This window comes from Anolis sagrei, chromosome 1, assembly GCF_037176765.1.
Source record: "Anolis sagrei isolate rAnoSag1 chromosome 1, rAnoSag1.mat, whole genome shotgun sequence".
Taxonomy (NCBI): Eukaryota; Metazoa; Chordata; class Lepidosauria; order Squamata; family Dactyloidae; genus Anolis; species Anolis sagrei.
In genome coordinates this window covers 309,919,097-309,944,219 of record NC_090021.1, presented here as the reverse complement: position 1 = coordinate 309,944,219, position 25,123 = coordinate 309,919,097, and the positions used below count along the sequence as shown (strand labels likewise).

Genomic DNA, 25,123 nt, shown 5'->3' with positions numbered 1-25,123 from the left:
GGTTGACATCAAGCTACACAAATTGGTCGGAAGCTCACTCCAACCCGAGCTGGCTTTGAACTCATGACCTTTTGGTCAGTAGTGATCTTAATGCAGATGACCCCTAGCCAGCTGCGCCACAGTCCTGGTGGCATTTGTATTGGATCACGCATTGGACATTTCCCAAGTGTTCTGTGTGATGTATCCGCGAATAATGCCTGCAGATCGTAGGGTGGCTTTTTGCAGCTGATAGATGGTATTTTTGTTAGTGCCAGTTGTTTTTAAGTGCAGGCCAAGTCTTTAGGCACTGCACCCAGTGTGCTGATCACCACCATCTGAAATATTATTATTTCAGATAAGGGATTATCAGCCTATATGCGTGTGTGCCCGGTATAATATCTATTCCAAACAGTCCTTATGGAAAACCCATAAGCGGAGAAGTGAATGCAACTGGACATATGGCTTTTTTTCGCAACGACTTCTGGGCGATGCAGTCCTTCCTGCTGATCCCAACACGCGCATTGTCTCTCCTGCCTAGAGGGTTTCAGCAACTGCAAAGGGCTAAGGTGAACTTTGACTTATATTTCCGGTTCGAGAGCGACTGCATGCTAGTCTTCCATTTGTGGGGCTAAAGTGGGGGGGGGGGGAGGGGAGAGCGCATATATTAAACACCTATGTATGTATGTATGTATGTATGTACAACATTTATATGCCGCCCTTCTCACCCTGAAGTGGACTCAGAGCGGCTTACAAGATATATATATACATACAATACATGATATTATTAGCATATCACAATATCAGTATTATACTGTACAACACCATTGTACTGTAATATTATTAATAATATTACATATAATATAAAATATATAATTATAATATCATATTATTATTAGTAGTAGTATTATATTGGATTACATTATAATATTACAAATATTATATGTATATACAATATATTATATATATTCACTTAGGCGATCCCTCCTTGCCCGAGTAGGATTGTCTTCCAGGATTCTTGTGAGTCTGTAGGTGGCTTGTTGTTGTTCATTCGTTCAGTCATCTCCGACTCTTTGTGACCTCACGGACCAGCCCACGCCAGAGCTCCCTGTCGACCGTCACCACCCCCAGCTCCTTCAAGGTCAGTCCAGTCACTTCAAGGATGCCATCCAACCATCTTGCCCTTGGTCGGCCCCTCTTCCTTTTGCCTTCCACTTTCCCCAGCATAATTGTCTTCTCTAGGCTTTCCTGTCTCCTCATGATGTGGCCAAAGTACTTCAACTTTGTCTCTAGTATCCTTCCCTCCAATGAGCAGTCGGGCTTTATTTCCTGGAGGATGGACTGGTTGGATCTTCTCGCAGTCCAAGGCACTCTCAGAACTTTCCTCCAACACCACAGTTCAAAAGCATCGATCTTCCTTCGCTCAGCCTTCCTTATGGTCCAGCTCTTACATCTGTAGGTTACTATAGGGAATACCATGGCTTTGACTAGGCGGATCTTTGTTGCCAGTGTGATATCTCTACTCTTTACTATTTTATCGAGATGGCTGTGGAGCCCTATTCTTGATCTGCATCTTCTTCCGCAGTGAGGGCATTGATTTCCAGGTGGAAGGCGGTCCCGGTGGGGGTTGGCTTGACGGGCCTTCCTCTTGGCACATTTCTCTTTTTCACCCTCCATTCGTGCCTCTTCAAATCCTGCAGCACTGCTGGTCACAGCTGATCTCCAGCTGGAGCGCTCATATAATATGAGATCTCAAAGAGTCGGAAACAACTGAACGAATGAACAACTACAACATATTATATTATATTATATTATATTATATTATATTATATTATATTATATTATATTATATTATTAGCATAACACAGGAGACAAGATGGAACTGTCTTCCTGGGTCCCCTCTCTTCACTCTGCTCCCAGAGCAGATTTTTAATTTAATTAATTTAATTAATATTTTAAAACATTGCATTAAAATACAGAGGCTGCTTTTCAATTCATTCTATACTGGTTGCTTCTGTGGTCGCTTCATACGAAATCAAACGAAATCATACGCTATCATACGAAAGCTGACTGGCACAACCTGGGGATCACAACCAGACACAGTGAAGACATCTGCCCTTGCGCTGTGCTACTCTGCTGCTGAGTATGCATGCCCAGTGTGGAACACATCTCACCACACTAAAACAGTGGATGTGGCTCTTAATGAGACATGTCGCATTATCACGGGGTGTTTGCGCCCTACACCACCTGAGAAATTACACTGCTTAGCCGGTATTGCACCACCTGATATCTGCCGGGAAGTAGCAGCCAATAATGAAAGGAGCAAAGCAGTGACATCTCCAGCTCATCCCCTGTTTGGGTATCAGCCAGCACGTCAACGACTTAAATGTAGACATAGTTTTCTAAGATCTACAGAGACACTCGCTGGAACACCTCAGCAAGTGAGAGTCCAAAAGTAGCAGGCTCAAACCCAGAACCTCAACCAATGGCTGATACCAAATGAGAGACTCCCCCCTGGGCACACAGAGGACTGGGCGACTTTGGAAGGCGCTGAACAGACTGCGCTCTGGCACCACGAGATGCAGAGCCAACCTTCAGAAATGGGGCTACAAAGTGGAATCCTCAACATGCGAGTGCGGAGAGGAGCAAACCACTGACCACCTGCTGCAATGCAACCTGAGCCCTGCCACATGCACAAGGGAGGACCTTCTTGCAGCAACACCAGAAGCACTCCAAGTGGCCAGATACTGGTCAAAGGACATTTAACCAACTACCAAACTCACAAATTTTGTATCATGTCTGTTTGTTTGCTTTGTTTTGTTAGAAATGTAATATAATTGACTGGCTGCCCTGACACGAAATAAAAAAAATCATTCAATTAGAATGAATTGAAATGGCCACAAATGTTAACAAGGATGAGTGCAAAACTAGCTAAAAATTCAGTCCCATTTTATGTGGGATATTTTCCCGGCTGCGATGAGGAACCCGAAGTGATGCCTTGTTTTGCCCTACGCAACGATGCCTCACCTCTATGACATTTAGTCAGCTGGTCGGCCTCGGGGAAACTACTGACGCGCCGGCCCAGTATTGGGAAAGGCGAGTTGTTTCCCATCCAATTCCGAGCGGCCATGTCGGAACAACGCGACAGCCAATAGGATCGCGGCATCTCCGGCGCCGAGCGGCGATTGGACGGAGCCGCGCCGCGCGATTGGCTGACCCGGCGGGGGAGTCGGTGGGCGGGGCCGAGGCTGCCAAACCCAGGCGCCCTTCCTGTCAGCGTCGCCTCGCCTCACCGGGAGGAAGCAGTCCCAGGGAGATAGATGGAGCGGCCGGGAAGGCGGGCCTCTCCGCGGTGGCTCTCCGCTGCGGTGGTGCTGCTGTTGCTGCTGGCGGCGGGGGTCTGCTTGGCTGCCGCGGGTCAGTAATGGCGCTTCGGGTGGGCCTGGGGTGAAAGGGGTTCCTTCAGTTGGGCGCCACTTTGAACTGCTGAGGCCCTATGCTGTGGAACCCTAGGGTTTGTGCTTTGGTGGGGCACCCGTGGTTTCGCACAGAGAAGGCTCCATGCCTTGTAAAACAGGTAGGAGAAAACTTGGGCCCTCCAGGTGTTTTGGACTTCAACTCCCACCATTCCTGACAGCCTCAGGCCCTTGAGGGGGGAAAGGAAGGGGCCTGAGGCTGCCAGGAATGGTGGGAGTTGAAGTCCAAAACACCTGGAGGGCCCATGCCTGTTGTAATACTAAAACTTCCTCAATTACATAGTATTCTTACTTACTTAGGCAATCCCTAGTTATCCAAGTAGGATAGTCTTCCAGGATCAATGTGCTGGCGGTGGGTCCGTAGGTGACTATGGAGCCTTATTCTTGATCTGCATCTTCTCCCGCAATGAGGGCATTGGTTTCCAGGTGGAAAATGGTCCCAGTCAGGGTTGGCTTGACCCGTCTTCCTCTTGGCACGTTTTTCTCTTTCGTGCCTCTTCACATTCTACAGCACTGCTGGTCACAGCTGAACTCCAGCTGGAGCACTCAAGAGCCAGGGCTTCCCAGTTCTCAGTGTCTATGCCAGAGTTTTAAAGGTTGGTTTGAGCCCATCTTTAAGTCTCTCCAGTATTCCATTTTCCATTCTTGAGTTCTGCTTTGGGAGACTGTGGGCGGGCATCTGGACAATGTGGCTGATCCAGCGGAGTTGATGACTGAGGACCATTGCTTCAGTGCTGGTGGTCTTTGCTTCTTCCAGCACACTGACATTTGTCCACTTGTCTTCCCAAGGATTTTCCGGAGGCAGCACTGATGGAATCGTTCTAGGAGTTGCATGTGATGTCTGTAGACAGTCCACGTTTCTCAGGCATATAGCAGGGTTGGGAGGACAATAGCTTTATAAACAAGCACCTTGGTATCCCTATGGATGTCCCGGTCCTCAAACACTCGCTGCTTCGTTCGGAAAAATGCTGCATTCGCAGAGTTCAGGCGATGTTGTATTTTGGTGTCAATGTTGACTTTCTCCACATAGTATTGAGCCATGGCACTTAAAGTGGGGTCAAACTACATTAATCCCATAGAGTGGATGCTCCCCTAAGCTTAGCAAAGAATGACTGGTCATTTCTGAAATTGTATCAGCTCAAGTGTATGAGGGTTGAATGATGAAAAGTAATGCCTCCACTTTCGTAACTCCTCAACAGATGGCAGTACTGGTATGCGGCAGGTACTGGCTTGTCCACTAGACTCTCCTCTACAGTTCCATTTTGGTGGGAAGCCTTAGCATTGAATGGTTGTGTTGATAAAGTGTGAAGTATGGAACCCTGCGTAGACGGTCGGTCAATGCAACTTAAGCATGCAGTCACGGAATTCTTGACAGCAGAAGGTGTCACCCCAAAGGAGTTTAATCAGAGAATGCAAGCTGTTTGTGGTGACTGTGTTGATGTGAGTACAGTGCGTCGTTGGGCGAATGTTTTCCTGACAATGCCAGACCACACGCTTCACATGCCACCACAGCAGAACTTCAGAGACTGGATCTCACCACCGTACGGCATCCTCCATACAGTCCAGATTTAGCACTGCCTGTTTTCCATCTGTTCCAACAATGAAAGAAGATCTTCTGATGAAGACGTTGAGAGAACTGTGAGACGCTGGTTGCGGAAACGAAGTGCCAACTTCTTCTGTGACGGCTTCAGAAAACTTGTTGATCATTGGCAGAAATTTATCCAATTGTCTGGTGATTATATGGAAAAGTGAATAGTGGTCGTTAAAGAGCACATTCTAAGGATTATTTCTGCGTTTGATTTATTAAAATATTCCCATCCAAACCCAAGTAACAAAGGTGGAGGCATTACTTTCATTCAACCCTCGTAATAGCACACTTTCCAGGAGGTAACAAATAATGTTAAAGCAGGCATGGGCAAACTTGGGCCTTCTGGGTGTTTTGAACTTCAACTCCCACAATTCCTAACAGCCTACCAGCTGTTAGGAATTTTGGGAGTTGAAGTCCAAAACACCCAGAGGGCCCAAGTTTGCCCATGACTGCTTTTACACATACATATACATAGTTATTATCTTTATTTATTTAGAGTATTTATTATATTCCATTCTTCAACCCCAAAGGCTCCCTCAGCATGGCTAACTAATTGTCAATTTGACAGTTTGCTACCCTCAGGCTTACAATCTAGATCTACCTTGGTATATTTTTATATTCCTTGGAGTTGAGATTTATATGTTCCCTTTATAGTTTTATACACATAGACCAAAGGTCATTTTATACACAGCTACACCATGCATGAAGCAAAGTTTTTGTCATCAGTAAAGGCGACAATCAGTATCTCAGGCCACCCATGCAGATAATTTTGGATATTGGATAAGGGATGCTCAAACTGTATCAGTCGTAGATATTCCAGAGTGTTTTGCAATACATTTTTGTTATTTTTTGCTTTTATTATTATTTTGTGTTAGGAGCGACTTGAGAAACTGCAAGTTGCTTCTGGTGTGAGAGAATTGGCCGTCTGCAAAGACATTGCCCAGAGGCATGCCTGGATGTTTGATGTTTTACATCTTGTGGGAGGCTTCTCTCATGTCCCTGCATAAGAAGCTGGAGCTGACAGACGGGAGCTCATCCTGCTCCCAGATTCAAACCACCAACATGTTGATCAATTGTTTAACCCATTGTGCCACCAGGGGATTTTATTTTATTTTATTTAATAAACAGGTGGGGAACAAATGCCAAAGTAAAGTCCACAAATGTTACATACAGTTTTCATTTTGGCTTCATCAGGCTTTTTTGAATCAAATTGGTGAGCACTCAACAGTGTGGAGAAGCAGAGTTGTTCTCCAGATATTAACAGAGTGCAGTTCCCATCGCTTCTGTCCAGGGTCATCAATTAACTGACTACTTTGAATATGCAGCCCACCCTAGAGTATTTAATATTCCTAGTAACAAGCTTAAAAAACACAGATAATATTTGCTGATCTTTCCACTTTACACATATAACACTCACATCCTAGTTGGTCCAGATTCATAGTTTTATCTCAGTCTTCAGAGCCACAAGGACAACATCTAAGCATTAGCTAATCTAGGATTTGCAAAGAGTGGTATTCAGCTGAAGTACTCTGAATGTCTTCACCAGCAGAGCAGAAATACATTTGCTATTTTTCTATGTTATAAGGATGGCAATGGGGATGTAGAAGTCTTTGCTTTCAAAGGTCTAGTATAGTGCAATTCCTCCACAGAACCAGAAATACCAGATTTATTTACTAATATTCTGAGTTCCTTCAGATCCAATAAAGCTTTTAAAGGGGTGAGTTATTATAAAAGTCATTTATAATGGATACCTGTTTCTTTCTCATTCTTGTTCCCATGTTTAACTGTCTGGTGCTATGGAGGTACTGCTTACATTATTTAAAATCATAGTTGGAATAGACCACAGGGGCCATCCAGTACAACCCTGGCATGCAAAAACACCCATTCAAAGCACCTCTGATCATCACACCTCTGTTTAAGATCCTCCAGAGAAGAGACTCTGAGGCAGCATATTCCACTGCCCAACAGCAATTACCATAAGGAAGTCCTTCCTAATATTTAGGTGGAATCTGTTTTCTTGTAATTTGGACCCAATGCTCTGTCTCTACAGCAGAAGAAAACAAGCTTGGCCCCTCAATATATTAACCTCAATATAACATTTCAACTATTTAAACATGGCTATTATGTCCCCGTTCAACATTCTCTTCTCTAAGGTAAACAAACATATCCAGTTTCCTAAGCTTTTCCTCATAGGGCTTGGCTTCCAAACCTATGACCATTTTAATCACCCTTTTCTGGACACATTCCAGCTTGTCAACATCCTTCTTGAATTGTAATGCCCAGAACCAAACACAATCTTCTGTGAGGTTTGATCAAAGTAGGATGTTGTTGTTCGTTCGTTCAGTCGCTTCCAACTCTGCGTGACCTCATGGACCAGCCCACGCCAGAGCTCCCTGTCAGCCATCACGTCCCCCAGCTCCTTCAAGGTCAAGCCAGTCACTTCAAGGATACCATCTGTCCATCTTGCCCTTGGTCGGCCCCTCTTTCTTTTTCCTTCCATTTTCCCCAGCATAATTGTCTTCTCTAAGCTAGAAGTAGAATAGAAGTAGAATAGAGTGTAAGTAGAATAGAATGGGTCTATTATTCTAAGCAGAATAGAGTGGGTCTATTACTTCCTTCATGGACACATATTCCTATACAGCACCTGTTATCAAAATGTATTTTATTATGCCAGAACAGGGGTAGCAACCAGGTTATCGCCTCTTGGGAAACATTAAGATCAGCTTCCATGCAATTTCATGAGAAAGAGGAGACTAGAAAGGACTGTTCCTCCCTCATCTCTGGGAATAATATCAAATATTTCATGTCTACTATTGTTTGGTAGATGGAATACACCAACATAACTTTGTGGAGCTTATATATAGTAGATTAGTTGGATTGTACAGTGTGATTCCTAAGATGCCATACAGTACTTGGTAAGGTTCCACCTATCAAACGGAAGCAGTTAGTACAATTGCAAATATTCTTGACAGACTTGCCTAACAAAGAAGTTTAAAGATCAATGAAGTAACAGCGCAGAGACCAGATCTTCCAGATATAGGCATACATCACTTGACAAAGCAGGTCTTTTTTTTTTAAGTCTTTTTAATATCCCATCCTGCTTTTTTGATTGCTGCTTCCAGGCTGTGGAAGTCCCTCTCAAGAGAAACCAGAATAGTCCCATCCCTGCTGGCCTTCCATAAGCAGGTCAAGACCTTCCTCTGCCAACAGGCTTTTGGGGAAGGGGTGGCTCTAGGGAAGGAGGGAGGGTTTGAGGGGGATATGAGTTTTAAATGCCATTTTAATGTATTTGATGTATTTTCATTCTATTTTTACTACACTGTTATTAATTTTTTTTTAATTTTTGTATTGCTATTTTTAAACTATTTAGAGTAGATAGATGTTAGCTGCCTTGAATCCCCATGGGGAGAAAAGTGGGATATAACTAATGCTTATTATTATTATTATTAATCCTCTAGCTCAGTGGTTCCCAACCTTTGGGCCTTCAGTTGTTTTGGACTCCAGCTCCTACAGTTCCTAACAGCTGGTAAGCTGGCTGGTATTTCTGGGAGTTGAAGTCCAAAACACCTGGAGGCCCAAAGTTTGGGAACTGCTGCTCTAGCTGGATGTCCTCTAGAATTGGGATGATGACAGAGGAAGCCTGGGAAAAATATCAGTTGTCAGTGTCAAAATATATTACCATGTTTACTGTAATCAATGTGGTGGATCTTGAGCTTGAAAAGGGATTCTGCTGTAGTTGATCGTGCTTCAGCCGTGTGAAAATAAGATAAACAGCAGCTGCTGTCAGAATCATTATCATAGGCTATCACTCATGGCCAAGTATAATTGCTTTCCAAGTGCAGAGTCTTGGTGGTGAGTCCATAGGTGACTGTAGAGGCCTATTTTTTATCCACATGTTCTTCCACAGTGAGGACATCAGTCCCAATAAGGATTAGCTTGACATACCTTCCTCTTGACACGTTTCATCCTTTCACCCTCCATTCAGTTCTCTTCAAACTCCATAGCACTGTTGGCAAGAGCTGACCTCTAGTCAGAATGTTCAAGGGGCAAGTGTCTATGCCACAGGTTAGCCTTAAACCCATCTTTAAATCTCTTTTTCTGTCCACCAACAATCCGCTTTTCATTCTTGAGTTGAGAGTATAGTAACTGCTTTGGTCAGGCATAAGGACAATGTGGCTAGTCCAGCAAAGTTGATGGCGGAGATCATCGCTTCAGTGCCAGTAGTCTTTGCTTCTTCCAGAATCTGACATTTGTCTGTACCATGTAAAGCATGCATGAACATTTTTTATTTACTTAGGAAATGTTGATGTAACCTGCTTGATTCATTTTGTATTTAAATATTATTACTATTATTAGATAAAAAAAACTTTCTGAAACATGTTAAACTGTTCTTTTTTGAGCTATAGGAATCTACTTCTATTCTTTCCATGTTATTTGTGCCTCTGCTGCCAAATTTTCTGCTAAAGACATAATGACTAGGAACATATCAACTTTGTTCACTGAGGTGTACTTGTACCCGAGTGGCAAATTAGAGGTCACTTCATTAGTTTGGTAAGCAAACAAAGGGCGGTGATAGAAACTATTGTGGTGTTTTATTACGTTACTCAGGTAATTACTACCTTTTCTTCTAAAGTGTGTAGTATGTTTTATCTCTGACCTTGAAAGTATCTAACAAACAGGGAAGTTTGCTTTATGTGTCCTTTGTCTTATTATTCACCATAGCAGCTTTGAGTAGTCCCAGGTGTAGATCCTAGAAAAACTGATTGCAGAGAAATTGCACATTCTTATTCATATTTTGAATTGTGATTAGCTTATTTCTATGCTTTAGTTAAAGAAGAAATGAGAAAATAGTGCTATACTTCCCATTCCAATACCCACAAACATACACTCTGAATCAAAGGGAGTTCTTTTAAAAAGTGGTCTGCTGATAAGTTATTGCACTTGAGAGTAATCTTCAGACTGTTATGGTCATATATCCTGCATTTATGATAGACTGGCACTACTTTTAAGACAATCTAGATCTTTACCTGTGACGTAGCATTGTTCAGCACTAAGGGATTTCAAAAAGGTGATTAGGGATTTGCATTGAAATAAGAAATGTGTGGATGACTTTGTAACTCCAGTATCCATTTAAGACTATAGTTACTACCAGTTCTTATCTATTCCAAAAGTATAACAGATCAGTGCATCTGACTTCTACTGGAAATATAGTGGAAATGGAAGTGATGTTTTAATATGAGTATTACTAGTAGTAGCTTTATATTGGGAAATTATGTCCTTTTTCTGAATGGATTTTTTTTTGTATTATATGTTTTCATGATAGAAGAGTTTGTTTATCAAGTAAAAAAATGGCAGCTCAAGTCAGTCTGGCTTATTTCCTACAGGTATGGTAGCCATTCTGAGATATAACAAGATAACTGTGATGTTTACAGTATTTTCTTAGCCCAGTAATTTTATGCTTTTTAAAAGGTGAATATAGTTGCTTTACTTTTGCTTTTATGTGATAAGTGTATAATATATTTATCATTTTTGTCCCTAGAAGGCAAGTTTAAGTTTGTGTTTATTTTCATTTTTGTCAGCAAGTTAGACTCGTTTTAATGAGAGATGCTTAAGTCTCCTGTTGAATGCAATAGGACCATGTTCTCAAAAAAATCTATGGTGATCTCTCATGTACCGCTTTGAGTCCCCCTAGGGGTGAGAAAAGTGATATATAAATGCTGTAAATAAAATGTAGTATTTTGCAAGCCAGTTAGACCTATTTTGAAAAGCATGAACATAGCAATGCAAGTGATGAATTAGAATATTAGAATAATAGAATAATAGCGTTGGAAGAGACCACATGGGCCATCTAGATCAACCCCCTTCCGTTCAGGAAAAGCACAATCAAAGTATCCCTGACAGATGCCCATCCAGCTTCTGTTTAAAAGTTTCCAAGGAAGGAGCTTTCACCACACTTTGAGGCAAAGAGTTCCACTGCTAAACAGCTCATACTGTCAAGGAATTTTTTCTAATGTTCAGGTGGAATCTCCTTTCCTGCAATTTGAATCCGTTGCTCCTAGTCCTAGTTTCAAGGGCAGCAGAAAACAAGTCTCCTCCTTTTCCAAAGATAGGGACATAACTATAGTATTTCTTAAATTAAAGTGTGATTTTTCTGGAGACAGTTGAGCACAACAAAATTTTGAACTCAATGTAATATTTGTTTTTATTTATGTTTTTATTTCCAAGCCTAAACTGACTGCTATTTGCTAACTGATACTTTGGCATGTAAGAAAAATTCTGAGCATTACAAAGATTTGCGATGAGAAAAATGCCTTTCAGCATCTTGGACATATTTAAGAACAGAAGTACCCTGATAAACATAGATAAAACATATATGGGTAAAACAGCTAGCACCCTTGATTTATTTCTCACTTTGCTTCACAAACTGATTATTCTAAAAACACCTATGGGAAAAATGCAGATGGTTAGTGAGGATTAACACATTACTAATCACATATTTGGATAAGATAATGAACCAATTGCTCAGTCCTGTCAACACAGGAACTGGATCTGCTGTTCACAAGATCAGAAACACCCACTCACAAGTTGCAGCATTTAACCTCAGCTGGCCAAGTCATCAATTTTGCATTATTTGATTCATGTATTGTGAACAAACTGTATAAAGAAGTGACATTAGACTGAAATGTAGAATTCCCCCACAGGGTGGTTTGGATAACTAGCATGCTCCTTAGAGGACACTTCTATCATTGGCTGTAAGGCAGACATGAACTCTAGATGGTTAGTATGGACCAATATCAGTAAAAAGCCTTTCAATATCTGCAGTCTTAATTTTGACCAACTGCAATAGGAAGGGCATGTGCCTTATTCTTATACTCAAACCATTGGCTCTGTTTTAATACGATAACTTGATTAATTTTGCTAATTTTTTATAATCAGGATTTTAAGTAATATAGCTGGAAAATATATCAGTACAACATTTAAGGTTGCTGACTGCTTCTTTCTTGATACCAAAACAAAAGTTATAGCATTCAAATCATGTGTTTATGATGTCAACTTTCTTTATCACAGTAGGAATTCAACTTGGTTTGGTTTAAACAATATAGAAGTAATACCATATTGGTAATCTCCTGGAAAGTGTATCATTACAATACAGTCAAGCTTGGGGTGCACTGTAGAATTAATGCAGTTTGACATCACTTTAACTGTGGAATTTTGAAATTGTAGTTTTACAAGGGCTTTAGACATCTCTGCTAAAGAGTGCTGATTTCAAATCAAACTACAGCTCCCATGACCATAGCATTGAGTCATGAAAATTAAAGTGATTGCATTAATTCTACAGTGTTGATGCACCCTTGGATGTTCATCTTAAATAAACAATCCTTACTGTTGTTTGTGATCCTTACGCTTTATCTCATGGGAATCATAATGAACATGTTTCCTTATTTTGTTTTACATATTGAGATGAACAGAGAGTGCTTTCAGGTAGCCATAAATTGATATTTATATCTCTTGGATTCTAGATACTGCTTACCAGCAGCTAAAAAGCCTGGTCTAAGATTTAGGAGTTTTGTGTTAGGAATGGTAAAAAGAAGAAAATGTTTCTGTCACTGGTCTGATTTTACATATTGGCTGCCTGTTTAAAAGGAAGAGTGTATAAATGCTGAAAGCCAACTAAACAAATAGAAGCACCCCTTTCCTTCAATACTTTGCCTTGGAAAGTACATCTATTTTCTTAACAATCAGTGCATGCTTGTCTGCACCCAACTATAGAGCTTGTTGCTTCAGAGAGATGTTAACATGATGCAACAAGAACGAAACACTGCTTGCTTTTCTCTCAAGATAAAAACAAGAATATATTCATTCTTTCTCATGATTTAGAGGGCTCTCACTAAACCTTTTTCTGCATTTTGTTTTTTTTTTGTTCAGAAACATAGTTTTAACTTGTTTATAGATACTTTCATTGTTAATCATTTTATTACCTCATCCTGCCTTATTTTTGTACCTCCTCTTAATAATATTGCTGTTGAAATCACTATTTACAATATTACTTCAACTTCATAACAGAAAGAAAAATATGTCTGTAAGCATATTGTTACTGTAAATATTGATCAGGTTTTTAAAAACTCAGCCAGTTAAAAATTTGGATGCTTTAGTTTGTATCATCTCCTAATTCATAAATTCTAACATCCCTTCTACACTGCCATACAAAGTCCAGATTATCTGCTTTGAATTGAATTTTATGGCAGTATAACAGGACCTAAGAATGATAAGGGATTTTTTTGTGGAGCTATTTTTGCTTCTCTTCAGATACGAAATGTCTTGTGTTTCAAAGTTTTGGCTTGTTGCTTTTCCTGAGTGAAACTAAGAATTTTCACAGCTAAGTTAGTTTTATGAAAGCAAGCTCTATGAAAATTCATTTGTTGACACTGACTTTGCAATTCTGTATGTGCCATTTTTGCCTAACTTTGAACAGTCTTTTGACATGATGTGATTTTTTTTGTTTAACTTTCTTTCTCTGCTAAGGTGCCCTTCTGGCTTCACCACACACAATTCTTTACATTTAATCCCTTTCAGTATCTTCCTTTGACAGGATTATCTATCTTGCACAGTTTCTTCTTTTTCTCCTTAAATAGTTGATTTCTCACAGGTTATAAACATTCTTCCAGTTTTGAAGCAGATGGATTGCCATACAGCTCTTTGTATTTTTGTGCTACTTGTTTAAATAAAATAAATTGACAAAGCAATGAAAAAAGGAGGAAAATGTGAAAATACAAAAACAGGAACAAAACTGTGTTGCATGACCTCTGTGACATGTAAACCGAATTCTTCAGTGAACTTAATCTGGAAAACCACCTGCATTACAGATTTGAACTCTTAATCCTAATGATGGATGGCCATTTGATACTTTGGGTTAGATCCGAAATGTCCTTTCTGCAAATAGAAGGGCTTCTTCCATTCGCAGAAGAAATGAGATCCAGTAAGAATCTTCACTGGAGGAATGCAAGAACAGATTCAATAATTTTGCTCTGCAGCATGGAATCATAGAGTTGGAAGAGATCACATGGACCATCTAGTCCAGTGGTTCTCAACCTGTGGGTCCCCAGATTTTTGAACTTCAATTCCCAGAAATCCTCTAACAGCTGGTAAACTGGCTGGGATTTCTGGGAGTTGTAGGCTAAAACAGCTGGGGAACCACAGGTTGACAACCTAGTCGAACCCCCTCCCATGCAGGAAAATTAAAATCAAAACTCCCCTGACAGATGTCCATCTAGCCTCTGTTTAAAAGGCTCTAAAGAGCCTCCTCCACACTCTTAAAGCAATGAGTTTCACTGTTGAACAGCTCTTACAGTCAGGAAAGTCCTTCAGTTGTCTAAAGCAGCTTCTCAGGAGACAGTAAAATGTAAGGAGTAAGGATTCATCTTTACAGATGAATCGCTCGATAAGCCAAGTATCACTCATAAGAACCACTTATACTCCTTCATCACATTAGAGAAAAAATCCACTTATAATTCGGTTTCTGCCTCCTGCAGAATTCTGGGGTTTTTAGTTTAGTGTGGCTGTTAAAGGCTCCCCCCTAAACTACAGACCCCAGAATTCTGCAAGAGGCAGAAACTGGATTTTAAGTTGATTTCTTCTCTAGTGGGATGAAGTATATAGTAATTTTGATATTGTAATCTGGAGCTCCAGAGGAAGACATAATGCATGTCAAGGCTAAGCAGAAAGTAATTCCTCTTGTGGTCTTTTCTGTGAAGCTGTCGGCTATATGAGAAGGTTAAAGTACAATTCTAGAGATCCTGGCAGTTAACAACATTTTTTAGATACCTCCACAAAACAAATAAGGATATGTTGACCATTCTAGGCTTGAGTATATAAGAATAACAGATACTAACATTATAAGTCTTAAAACTAATAAGTATTCAGATGAGACAGTGAATGCCTCTGGATATCATTCATTCATATTTGTTTACTTTTGCAGATGAAGAAGGAGCTCAGGAAGAGTCATTTGAATCAAAGGTGACCATCTTCTTATATTTATGATCTTCTTTTCCAATCCAAGAAATACCAAGATATTTTCAATTGCTAATAACAACACTCTGAAATGGGTGAGCAAAGGACAGCCCTCTAGGTTATGTTGGACTGCAGCTCATATCATCCTCTTCAGCATGGAATATTTATGGTTAAAATGCATGGATGCAGTGGGAAGTACATCCTTATCTTCTCAACTGAAGTAGTGGATGATAGAAGTAAGCCAAGAAAGGAATCTAATTGGACATGTTTTTGGAGAGAAATCATCCACAATTTCTAAATATTCTTCATAACCTGAAGGGAGTAATTTCTGACTGTTTATTTCCATGCTAAAATGAGAACTTCATGTTTTTTTAGATAGATGGGATTGCATGAATTTGAGCAGTGATTAAAAACTTGACCTATTTATTTATTTATGTCCTATTTTCTGCAGACAGCATTGCCTTCTGAAGAACAAGTGAAAGACCATCCAGCAGGAACGCAAGTGGTAGCAGGTCAAATCTTCATTGACTCTGAGGAACCAGAAACTCATACAGAAGATGGAGAAAGTTTCACAACCCGAGAGGAAGAGAAGGAAAGGCTTTTAGAGGAGTTAGATTCTCTGGAACTGTCAACTTTACTTAATAAGGGTTTGGAAGAGTTAGAAGTGCAAAAACCAGGTAATTTTTTATGTGTGATCTCTTTACTTGTTGCGCTTAAAATATGTGCATAAATCATAGGTTATATTTGTAGGTTCTAGATGTGGAGGATCACAGTTTCGGGAAAAGTGGCAATATAATTCCGTAAACTATAGTTATTAAAATGAGAAATAAATCTGCTCCCTTCCTCCATTCACCTGTGTGAATTTTCTCCAAAAAGAGAGAAAACCTGTTTCATACTATGTTATCACAAAAAAAAGTGACACCTGATTTTCACTTTTTTCTAATGCCACGTCAACTGTAATCGATGACTTTATGTAACTTTCAGCACCTGAAAACAGATGATAAGAATAAGGCAAAACTTAGAGCTGTTTTCCTCAGGAAAAGAAGCATACATTTATTTATGGAAAGAAAATCCTGATAAATTATAGAACTCCAGAGTTGGAAAAGACCCCAAAGGCCTCCAGCCCAAACCCCATGTTTTTCCATGTAGGAAAGAACAATTAAAGCACTCCCAGCAGATGACCATTCAGCTTCTGCTTGGAAGTGTCCAAAGAAAGAGACTCCACCACATGCTGAGGCAGCATATTCCACTGGCAAACATCTATTTCCATCTGGAACTTCTTTCTAATGTTTAGATGCTTTTCCCCTCTGCAGTTTCAATATATTGCTCAGTCTCCAGAGCAACAGAAAATGAATTTGTCCATTCAAATATTTAAACGTGGCTGTCGTGTCCTCACTAGATTCTTTGCAACATCACATTTCATGACTCACTAGCCTTAAATAGTAACTGTTTTAAAAGATTTTGCCCACTTTGTTTACACTATCCCAGTTGAAATTTGAAGTTTTTGGGAATACCACTGCTTTTCACAAACGAATATTAATTATGGGAAATATGTACACAATATTTGTGATATGTGGCAGGGAGAGTGAGTGTATTGATTCAACTCTGTCTGACAAAATTGTTATGCAACAGCAACTGGATATGGTGAAGCAACTTGGTTCATCTGTATTTCTTTCACTGCACATGATTACTAGCTGTTGGCAGAATGCCTGCCTCCTGCTACATAGATCCGATTAATTACTACACATTCAGCAGTTTCTAGACATTAATATCTATTTTGTTGGGAAATAAATATTCTATAGACATACATTTGAGAAGGAAAAAGCTTACAGCAGCCACATGTTCTGTTTAATATAGAAAAAGTTAGGAAACAAAATTTTTATGTTCAAGTCCTTCAAGGTATATTAAATTTCTGGAAGCTTAATGTGATGTGTTTTGTTTTTAGTTCTGACAGCTATTGGAGGAACTGCAGATGGTGAACCATGCCACTTCCCTTTCCTTTTCCTGGAGAAGGAGTACTCAGAGTGTACTACGGATGGGAGAGAAGACAGCAGGCTTTGGTGTGCAACAACCTATGATTACAAAAGTGATCAAAAGTGGGGATTCTGTGAAAGTAAGTAGATCTGAATCCTCACTCTTACTGTTTAGACTACAAGGAATTTCCTGATAAATGGTATTTGGGGAAATTTTATTTGTGCTTTTGTAACAATAGAGACTGAGGATAATGATATCTGATTCATATATTTAATGTATATCCCACCTTTCTCCTAGCATGAGATCCAAGGTGTCATGCCATGTTGTAAAAGCATAATATATACAGTTTTAAAACTCTAGTAGAAATAAAAGTAGATACTAGATTTGCTGTGACTTAGCTTTAATAGGACATCACATTTTTGGAAGAACTTATATATTCAATAATAGTGTACATCGAGGTGCCAATTTCTCAGAATAAATTAAGTATAGAGGCTAGCATTATTATTATTACCCTACTTTTTCCTCTTGAATGAAACCCAAAGCATCCAACTACCTTCAGACTTTACTTACAGACTTCCCGGAGACATCTGATTCACCACGACCAGTTTCATCTTGCATTTGGTGAGGGCAGTTAGGTATCTTCAGCTGAGCAAAATTAGAGCCTTTGTCTTCTCTCCTTTCAGTATTAGACACACTTCATTTAAGTATTTGGGGTCCAGCCATCTGTTAAAACAGTCCGCAATGCTGTGGAGTGGCTGCCAGTTTTGTTTAAAGTTTTGTATATACTAATGATGTAATGTTGATGGATCTTAGCTCTCCATATTCTTTCCAAGTCATAGCTTTCACCTATCAAGTGCCCTTTCCCTAACTCAGACATGTTAAAATGCACGAAATGTGTGTTACCACATTTAGCCACAAAACAACAAGCTATATATCGTTCAGAGTTCCCAGTGGCACAATGGGACTGCTGACCAAAAGGTCAGTGGTTCAAATCTGAAGAGCGGAGTGAGCTCCCATCTGTCAGCTCCAGCTTCATGTGGGGAAATGAGAGAAGCCTCCCACAGGAAGTTTAAATATCCAGGCGTCCTTGCAGACAGCCAATTCTCTCACACCAGAAGTGACTTGCAGTTTCTCAAGTCATTCCTGACATGAAAAAAAACCGATTGTTTTGACTATTTCCAGTTTGTAATTTGTTTAATTTATTTCTGAGCATTTGCTTCTCTACTGCAGAACAAGAAAGCAGACAGTTTCTTAAAGCATAGCCAAACGGTGTGAAATAGATGGTGGTGTAATGTTTTATAGTCATCAAAATATTTGGCCTGAAAAAGTATGAGCAATATCTTAATGTTTGAAGTCTTCATTTTTTATCTCTTCTTCTTTTATTAGCTGAAGAACAGTCTAATAAGAGAAGACAAATGCAAGAAGCAGAGGATGTTTATCAAAGTGGAATGAAAATGCTTAATGAAAGCAGTAAAAAATCCCAAAAGAAAGTGTGAGTTACTTTTTTTTTTTTGAGATCAAAGTTTTTAGTCATAATTTTATGCAACAAGTTGAGTATACTTTATCCAAAATGCTTTACACCAGAAGCATTTTGGAGACTTTGGAATACTTGTATATGCATATACATTCATAAGGAGATATCTTGGAGATGAGAACCAATTTTAAACATAAACTGATTTTGCTTCATATGCACCTTATCCATATAGCCTGATGGTAATTTTATGCACAATATGTTTTAATAATTTTGAGCATTCAACAAAGTGGTATGTACATTGAACCATCAGAAAACTAAGATATTACTATCTCAGCCACTTAGGAAGACAATTCTGGAGTATTTCATATTTTGGAATTCCAGATAGGGATACTCAGTCTGTAGTTCTTTGCTGCCTCCAGGACTGGAACTAGCAGCTTCATTGCCCTAACACATAAATGCCTTCTATACAAGTGATAAAAAGATAATTTTAATAATGTCAAACTACTGCAGGACACACTTCTTTTCAGGTAAATGTTAATAGCATGTTAGAACTGCTCACTTGAGCATCATTTCCAGTAGCTCTGAGCTAAAACTTTATAATTTTTCACTGCATGTAACATTAAGGAACCCCTCTTCACTTAGATCAGTGGTTCTCAACCAGTGGGTCACCAGATGTTTTGGCCTTCAACTCCCAGAAATCCTAACAGTTGGTAAACTGGCTGGGGACCCACAAGTTGAGTACCACTGATCTAGATAGTCTTCTCTGTTTACTCAAAATAATAATTGAGAGTGCATGTGTGTGTTTTTTAAAGAGCCTATCAATATCTTCTGAGGGCAGCTGATATGAATCATACAAAGGCGATGGAAAAAGTGTCTTATGCGATGTTGTTTGGGGACTACCTGAAGCAAAACATTCAGTCGGCTAAAGAACTCTTTGAGAAACTTACTGAAGAAGGTTCTCCGAAAGGGCAGACAGTGCGTATATTTTAAAGACCTATTTTATTAATAATGTATGAAATGTATAATTGTGCTTGGCTTGCCCTGTGTTGCTTTGTTTACTCCTTAATATCAGCTATACTTTCATGTTATTTCTTAAAAGAATGACTATATTTCTTTTGCTATAACTGAAGGTGTGCTAAGGTGCTGACAGGTTCCTCCAATTCAAGCAGGTAAAAGGCTTCACTCCTAATTTATTCTTACCTACAATATTTTGTGGAACCCCTGGTGGTGCAGTGGATTAAACTGCTGAGCTGCAGAACTTGCTGACTGGAAGGTTGGTTGATCGAATCTAGGGAGCGGGGTGAGTTCCCGCTATTAGCCCCAGCTTCTTTGGAAGCTTTGGAAGCTTTTTCCTTCTTTGGAAGCTTTTAAACAGGGGCTGGATAGCCATCTGTCAGGGGTGATTTGAAGGCAATATTCCTGCTTCTTGGCAGGGGGTTGGACTGGATGGCCCATGAGGTCTCTTCCAACTCTTTGATTCTATGATTCTGCCAACCTAGCATTTTGAAAACATGCAAATATGAGTAGATCAATAGGTACTGCTCCGGCAGGAAGGTAACAGCGCTCCATGTAGTCATGCCGGCTACATGACTTTGGAGGCATCTGCAGACAGTGCTGGGTCTTTGGCTTAGAAATGGAGATAAGAACCACCACCCCAGAGTCGGACATGACTAGACTTAATTTCAAGGGGAAACCTTTACCTTTACAATAGTTTGCCTGTGGAAAAATATACATTAGGTGTCGAGATACATTGTGATACTTGTGCCTTTAGCCAAGTTAGCTAAAAGACTTCAAGTAGTATCAGAGCTTCTATGTGAGCCTTGTGGTCATGGAAATCCTCACAGAATGTGAAATGAGGTTTAATTAGTATTTCTTTGAAATACCAGTCCGAATTACACGTTTTATTTTCAGAATATTCAGTCATCAGAACACTAAAACCTGTCAGCCCACCTTAATCTCTTCATATAATAGCATAAGATACATTTTGGTACCAATCATGTCTTCTCAGAGTCAGAATGAAATTTAATCTGGCAAAAAACCTACATATTTTGTAGATCAGCAAGCATATGTGTAAAATGTCACATTTTTATTAGGATTTCCTCTTGTGTCCTCACTGCAGGCTTAATTTTCAGTTACCATACAGAATTGATTAAAATGCAGAAACATTATCAGTCACAAAATGTACCTTGTATCATACCATGTTGCATTAGATTTTGAAATAGTGTTATGAAGCATGGAAAGTGCTGTGATCACTTCACTATCTTCTGTTGTATTGACTAGACTACCTATGTAGGAAGGATGAACAAGACTTTCATTTATTACTAATTAAAAGGAAATACAAAAAGAGTAACCCTGTAAAGCAGTTATAAACATTAAAGCAATACTGAAATTGCCACATATGATTTCTGTTGTTTCTTTTCATTTCAGGCCCTTGGTTTTCTCTATGCCTCTGGCCTTGGTGTTGATTCCAGCCAGGCTAAGGTACTTTATAATTCCAGTTGAGGTTTTTCTCCTTATGTTTTTCTGTAAATTATGCCAACAAAATCAATTTAACCAGATTTTCTCTCTTTTTCTAGGCATTGGTTTATTACACTTTTGGAGCTCTTGGAGGAAATTTGATAGCCCATATGATTTTGGTAAATATATTTCCTTATCTACTTACATAGCATTAGTTTGGGGGATGTGGCATTGTAACCCGTAAAGCAGTGATTCATAGTCTTCCAACAAGATTGAGATTCCAGTTAAAGCAAGGATGGGAGTCAAATGACCCGTTGGGTAATATTGTACTACAAGTATGAGCATTACTCACCACTAGCTATGCTGAACATAGTTGATGGGACTTGTATTCCAACATCAGGAGGGCTGTATGACTCGTATCCCTGAGTTCAAGTGATACTCTTGCTTTGGATGAAAAATGTGAATGAAAAGAGCTTTCATATTAATGGAAGGCAAAGTATGGATCCCGTTTTGTTTGAAGTAGAATTTTTATAGCTCCTGAACTGAAATAAAAGCTGAATATAGGACACTTGAATATGATCATATCCTTCACCTTTTCTCAGGATCACCATCTTCTTGAATACTTTTGTTTATATAATAGCAAGCTTTATCTTTGTATAGTGCCAGATTTTTATCCTTTAATAATTTGAATAATATGATTTGCTCCTTTCCAGGGCTACCGATACTGGGCTGGGATAGGAGTTCTTCAGAGCTGTGAATCTGCACTCACACATTATCGTCTGGTTGCCAACCATGGTATGTTTTTTCCATATTTAATTTGACTTTACTTAGTATACGCACTTCTGAGTTGCTTTTTTCATGTAAGGTACAAGGAGACATGGATATTTGATCTTGAGTTTGATTTGAACAGAAAATGAATGCTCTCCTCACTATTGCAACAGCTTGTTATATTAGTGGGTTTTTAAAAAACTTTTATCACTTAACTCTGCTATATGAAATGTGATACTTGACTGTATTGTATATTACAGTATAACCACCCTAAACCAAAAGTTTCAAAAGTCTTCTTGAATAAGCCTGATCTATTTCATGCGCCATGAATGGCTTTAACATATGAATTAGTTTTCTTATAGTATTTCATCTCTCTGCTGTAAGGGAAGATTCATACCTTATTGATCTATGCACGATGGATGTTTTTCTGTTGAGGGCCACATTTCTTCAGGGATAATCTGTTAGAAGCTGTTTAGTGGCAGTAAGTGGATCTATCTCCTTCCTCGCCCCCACCACTTTCACATTTACTGAAGTCATTGAGAAAGTGAAATTATCAAACACCTAAATGTTTTTGTAGCTTGTATAACTAAGTCTGGGGTGCGAATTCTACCTGTTCCTTTAGGTGCCAGATCTGACTGCAGTGGCATATTCATTAATATCCTGTTTGGGTTACCACAATACACTCTACATAATTCAACATTTCAGAAGTGTTCAGAGACTACAGCTAACTCAGAGTACTGCTGCTGCTGTTGTTGTTGTTGTTGTAATAATAATAATAATAACAACAACAACAACAACTTTATTTCTAACCCATCCTCTCTCCCCAAAGGGACTCAGGGTGGGCGGCTTACAAAGACAGAAAAAATTACAATAAAACAGCAGTAAACACACAATTAAAAGCAAACCATTAAAATTCACACCATCACAGTAATCATTAAAACACTAGACAATAGGTTTCTATAAATAACACAATTGATAAAAACCAACATAAAAATAAACAAAAACGTGGCTTTGCAATGTGTTAAAGCAATATGATCTCAAGAAGCCTTTGAGAATGACCAGTTCTAGCTCATGCCCAAACATTGTTGAATATGGCCTTATACTACCTATCTATTACCCCGGGCATCCCTCTAATAGGCCCTGGAAATGAGCAGCCACAGACTCATACCTGCTATTGTTGATAGCCTGTTATAGCACTGTACTTAATTCCCGGTCCTCTCATATTTAGAGTTTGCACTAGCCTCGGCCCGACCTTTTAATTGCTCTGAACAGGCAGGATTATTTTTAATATATATGTGTTGTTGTGATAATTTTATGTTTATGTTGTTTTGTTAATTTTATGTCATGCTGTTTACTTTGTATGTTTTGGTGATGTTACTTGGAAACCGCCCTATGTCCCCCTCAGGGAGATAGAGCGGTATATAAATAAAGTTTTATTATTTATTAACCTCATCAGGCAGAGTAGAAGCCGTAAAAAGTTAATAGGAGCTAATAATCCTCTCTGAAGGCCAGTAAACAGAAGTGTGTTTTTAATTTCTTCTTGAAGGAGAGAAGTGAGGAAGCTGTTCTTATTTCCATAGGGAGAAAGTTCCATAGGGAGGGAGCGGCCATGGAGAAGGCCCTCTCTCTCGTTCTCACCAACACACTTGAGCCGGAGGTGGGACCAAGAGCAGGGCCCCCTCTGATGACCACAGTGTCCGTGTATGTTTATGAGCAGATATGCAGTTAGTTAAGGTAGTCCCTATTCTTTATTGAGACCCGTAAGAGACTGTCCTGTTAACTTTTCTGGCAGTCCTGTGTTCTTTTGAGAGCCATTTCAAATACTGTGTTTAAATATACGTGGAGAAATTTGGGGTGCAATTTTATGAACTTTGAGAGAGAATTGAAACAATGGAGAGTACCTAAGCTACTGACAGCTCTTGATGGAAGGGGAAGATGAAGGCAGTTTTTGCCCTCCTCTGTCAATAGTTGGTGGAAAATGTGTTATTCCAGCTCCAAGACTGATATATCTTCTGCCTATTACGGAGTATTGTGGATCTTGCATATCCACACTCTTTCCATGTGCATTGGCACATTCCTAATGCATTTCCCACTTCATTGACTTCAACCTAATGAAAAAAACGGTGGCAATTTCTCTTGGTGAGTGGAAGTCTGAGGTTACGTCTCCATCTTCAAAGGCCAACTTTTCCACTCTTGATGGCAAAATATCCTGACGGTCCTGAGACACTCGCTTGAAACCATAGGATTGCGCTTTAGGAAAGGAAATAGGATGCAAATATAATGATTATCATCTTCATTATCATCTGAAGTCTGGATGACTGTATGAACAATCCACATACACAAGTGGGTTGTGCTGACATCAGGGAGTAAGCCAGGTCTGTGTGGATTGCTTTCGAAGGCATCCAAGAATGCTAAGCAGTGATATCCAGTTCTCATACAATAGAGTAACTGAATTAATCGAAACTCCTTTTTAATTATATACTTGGGAGCATATTATGTGTAATGAGCTGTGCAGAATAATGCAAAATCTACACTAAATTGTTTGTGTAAACATTTGTCATATCTTGCAGGCAATTATATGTGGACAAACTGCTGAATGTACTTGCCTTCTTTTTTTTTCCTTTTTTTCTCTTACTAGTGGCAAGTGACATCTCTCTGACAGGAGGCACAGTGGTACAGAGAATTCGCCTGCCAGATGAAGTAGAAAATCCAGGAATGGCAAGTGGGATGCTAGAGGAAGATTTGATACAATATTACCAGTTTCTAGCTGAGAAGGGAGATGTTCAAGCACAGGTATGGATTAGTTTACCAAAACAGGATGGTAAATTGCTCTTTGAAAATGGTTTTGTGATAGCATACAAATGATCATCTAGAAACTATTAGGACATGTAGCTAGTGCACCTGTTGGGCATGTTTTCTCTAAACATGCTAGTCAGTGAGCTTTGCCTACCATCTTGTTCCTCTCCTCTCCCAAGCTTTCCCGTTTCAAGCTTCTTCCTTAAACTGCTTAACTTGTATTTCATTAAAAAGTATATTTACAAAAAATGTAATTCTCTTCAATAATAATATGTTGCTAATGGTGGGAATGATAGCAGTGTGACAAATACAAAAAGATGGGTAAAGTCCACGCGGCCCCTGTTTTTTACAGTATTTCATCTCTATAGGAGGCTTTGGGGCCAATTGTGACCAAAGTAAATACAGCCCCCGAAGCCTCCCAGTTTCATTTGTACGGCATTACTCTTCCTTCTGTTGGTACATGTGGTACAGTGCAAATGTATGGCATTTTTAAAGACATCATCAAAAACAATAAAAAAGAGTCACAGAAGCATTTTCTATCTTTTCAAAGGATGGTGTTCCACTAGCAAAGTGGTTCTCAACTTGAGGGACTCACATAAGCAATGC

At 39.4% G+C, this 25,123-nt stretch overlaps 1 protein-coding gene across 1 annotated transcript in view; it reads left to right on the top strand.

The window, feature by feature from the left end:
• The first annotated feature begins 3,213 nt into the window (after nucleotides 1–3,213).
• SEL1L (SEL1L adaptor subunit of SYVN1 ubiquitin ligase) overlaps nucleotides 3,214–25,123 on the top strand; it is a 39,163-nt gene continuing 17,253 nt past the window's right edge. Inside the window, exons 1-10 of the mRNA XM_060757189.2 lie at nucleotides 3,214–3,393; nucleotides 15,017–15,054; nucleotides 15,500–15,725; nucleotides 16,994–17,161; nucleotides 18,409–18,514; nucleotides 19,309–19,471; nucleotides 20,924–20,977; nucleotides 21,073–21,132; nucleotides 21,667–21,748; nucleotides 24,360–24,514. Coding sequence (XP_060613172.1) covers nucleotides 3,297–3,393; nucleotides 15,017–15,054; nucleotides 15,500–15,725; nucleotides 16,994–17,161; nucleotides 18,409–18,514; nucleotides 19,309–19,471; nucleotides 20,924–20,977; nucleotides 21,073–21,132; nucleotides 21,667–21,748; nucleotides 24,360–24,514 — 1,149 coding nt within the window. The 5' untranslated portion in view covers nucleotides 3,214–3,296. The remainder of the gene's footprint in view (nucleotides 3,394–15,016; nucleotides 15,055–15,499; nucleotides 15,726–16,993; nucleotides 17,162–18,408; nucleotides 18,515–19,308; nucleotides 19,472–20,923; nucleotides 20,978–21,072; nucleotides 21,133–21,666; nucleotides 21,749–24,359; nucleotides 24,515–25,123) is intronic.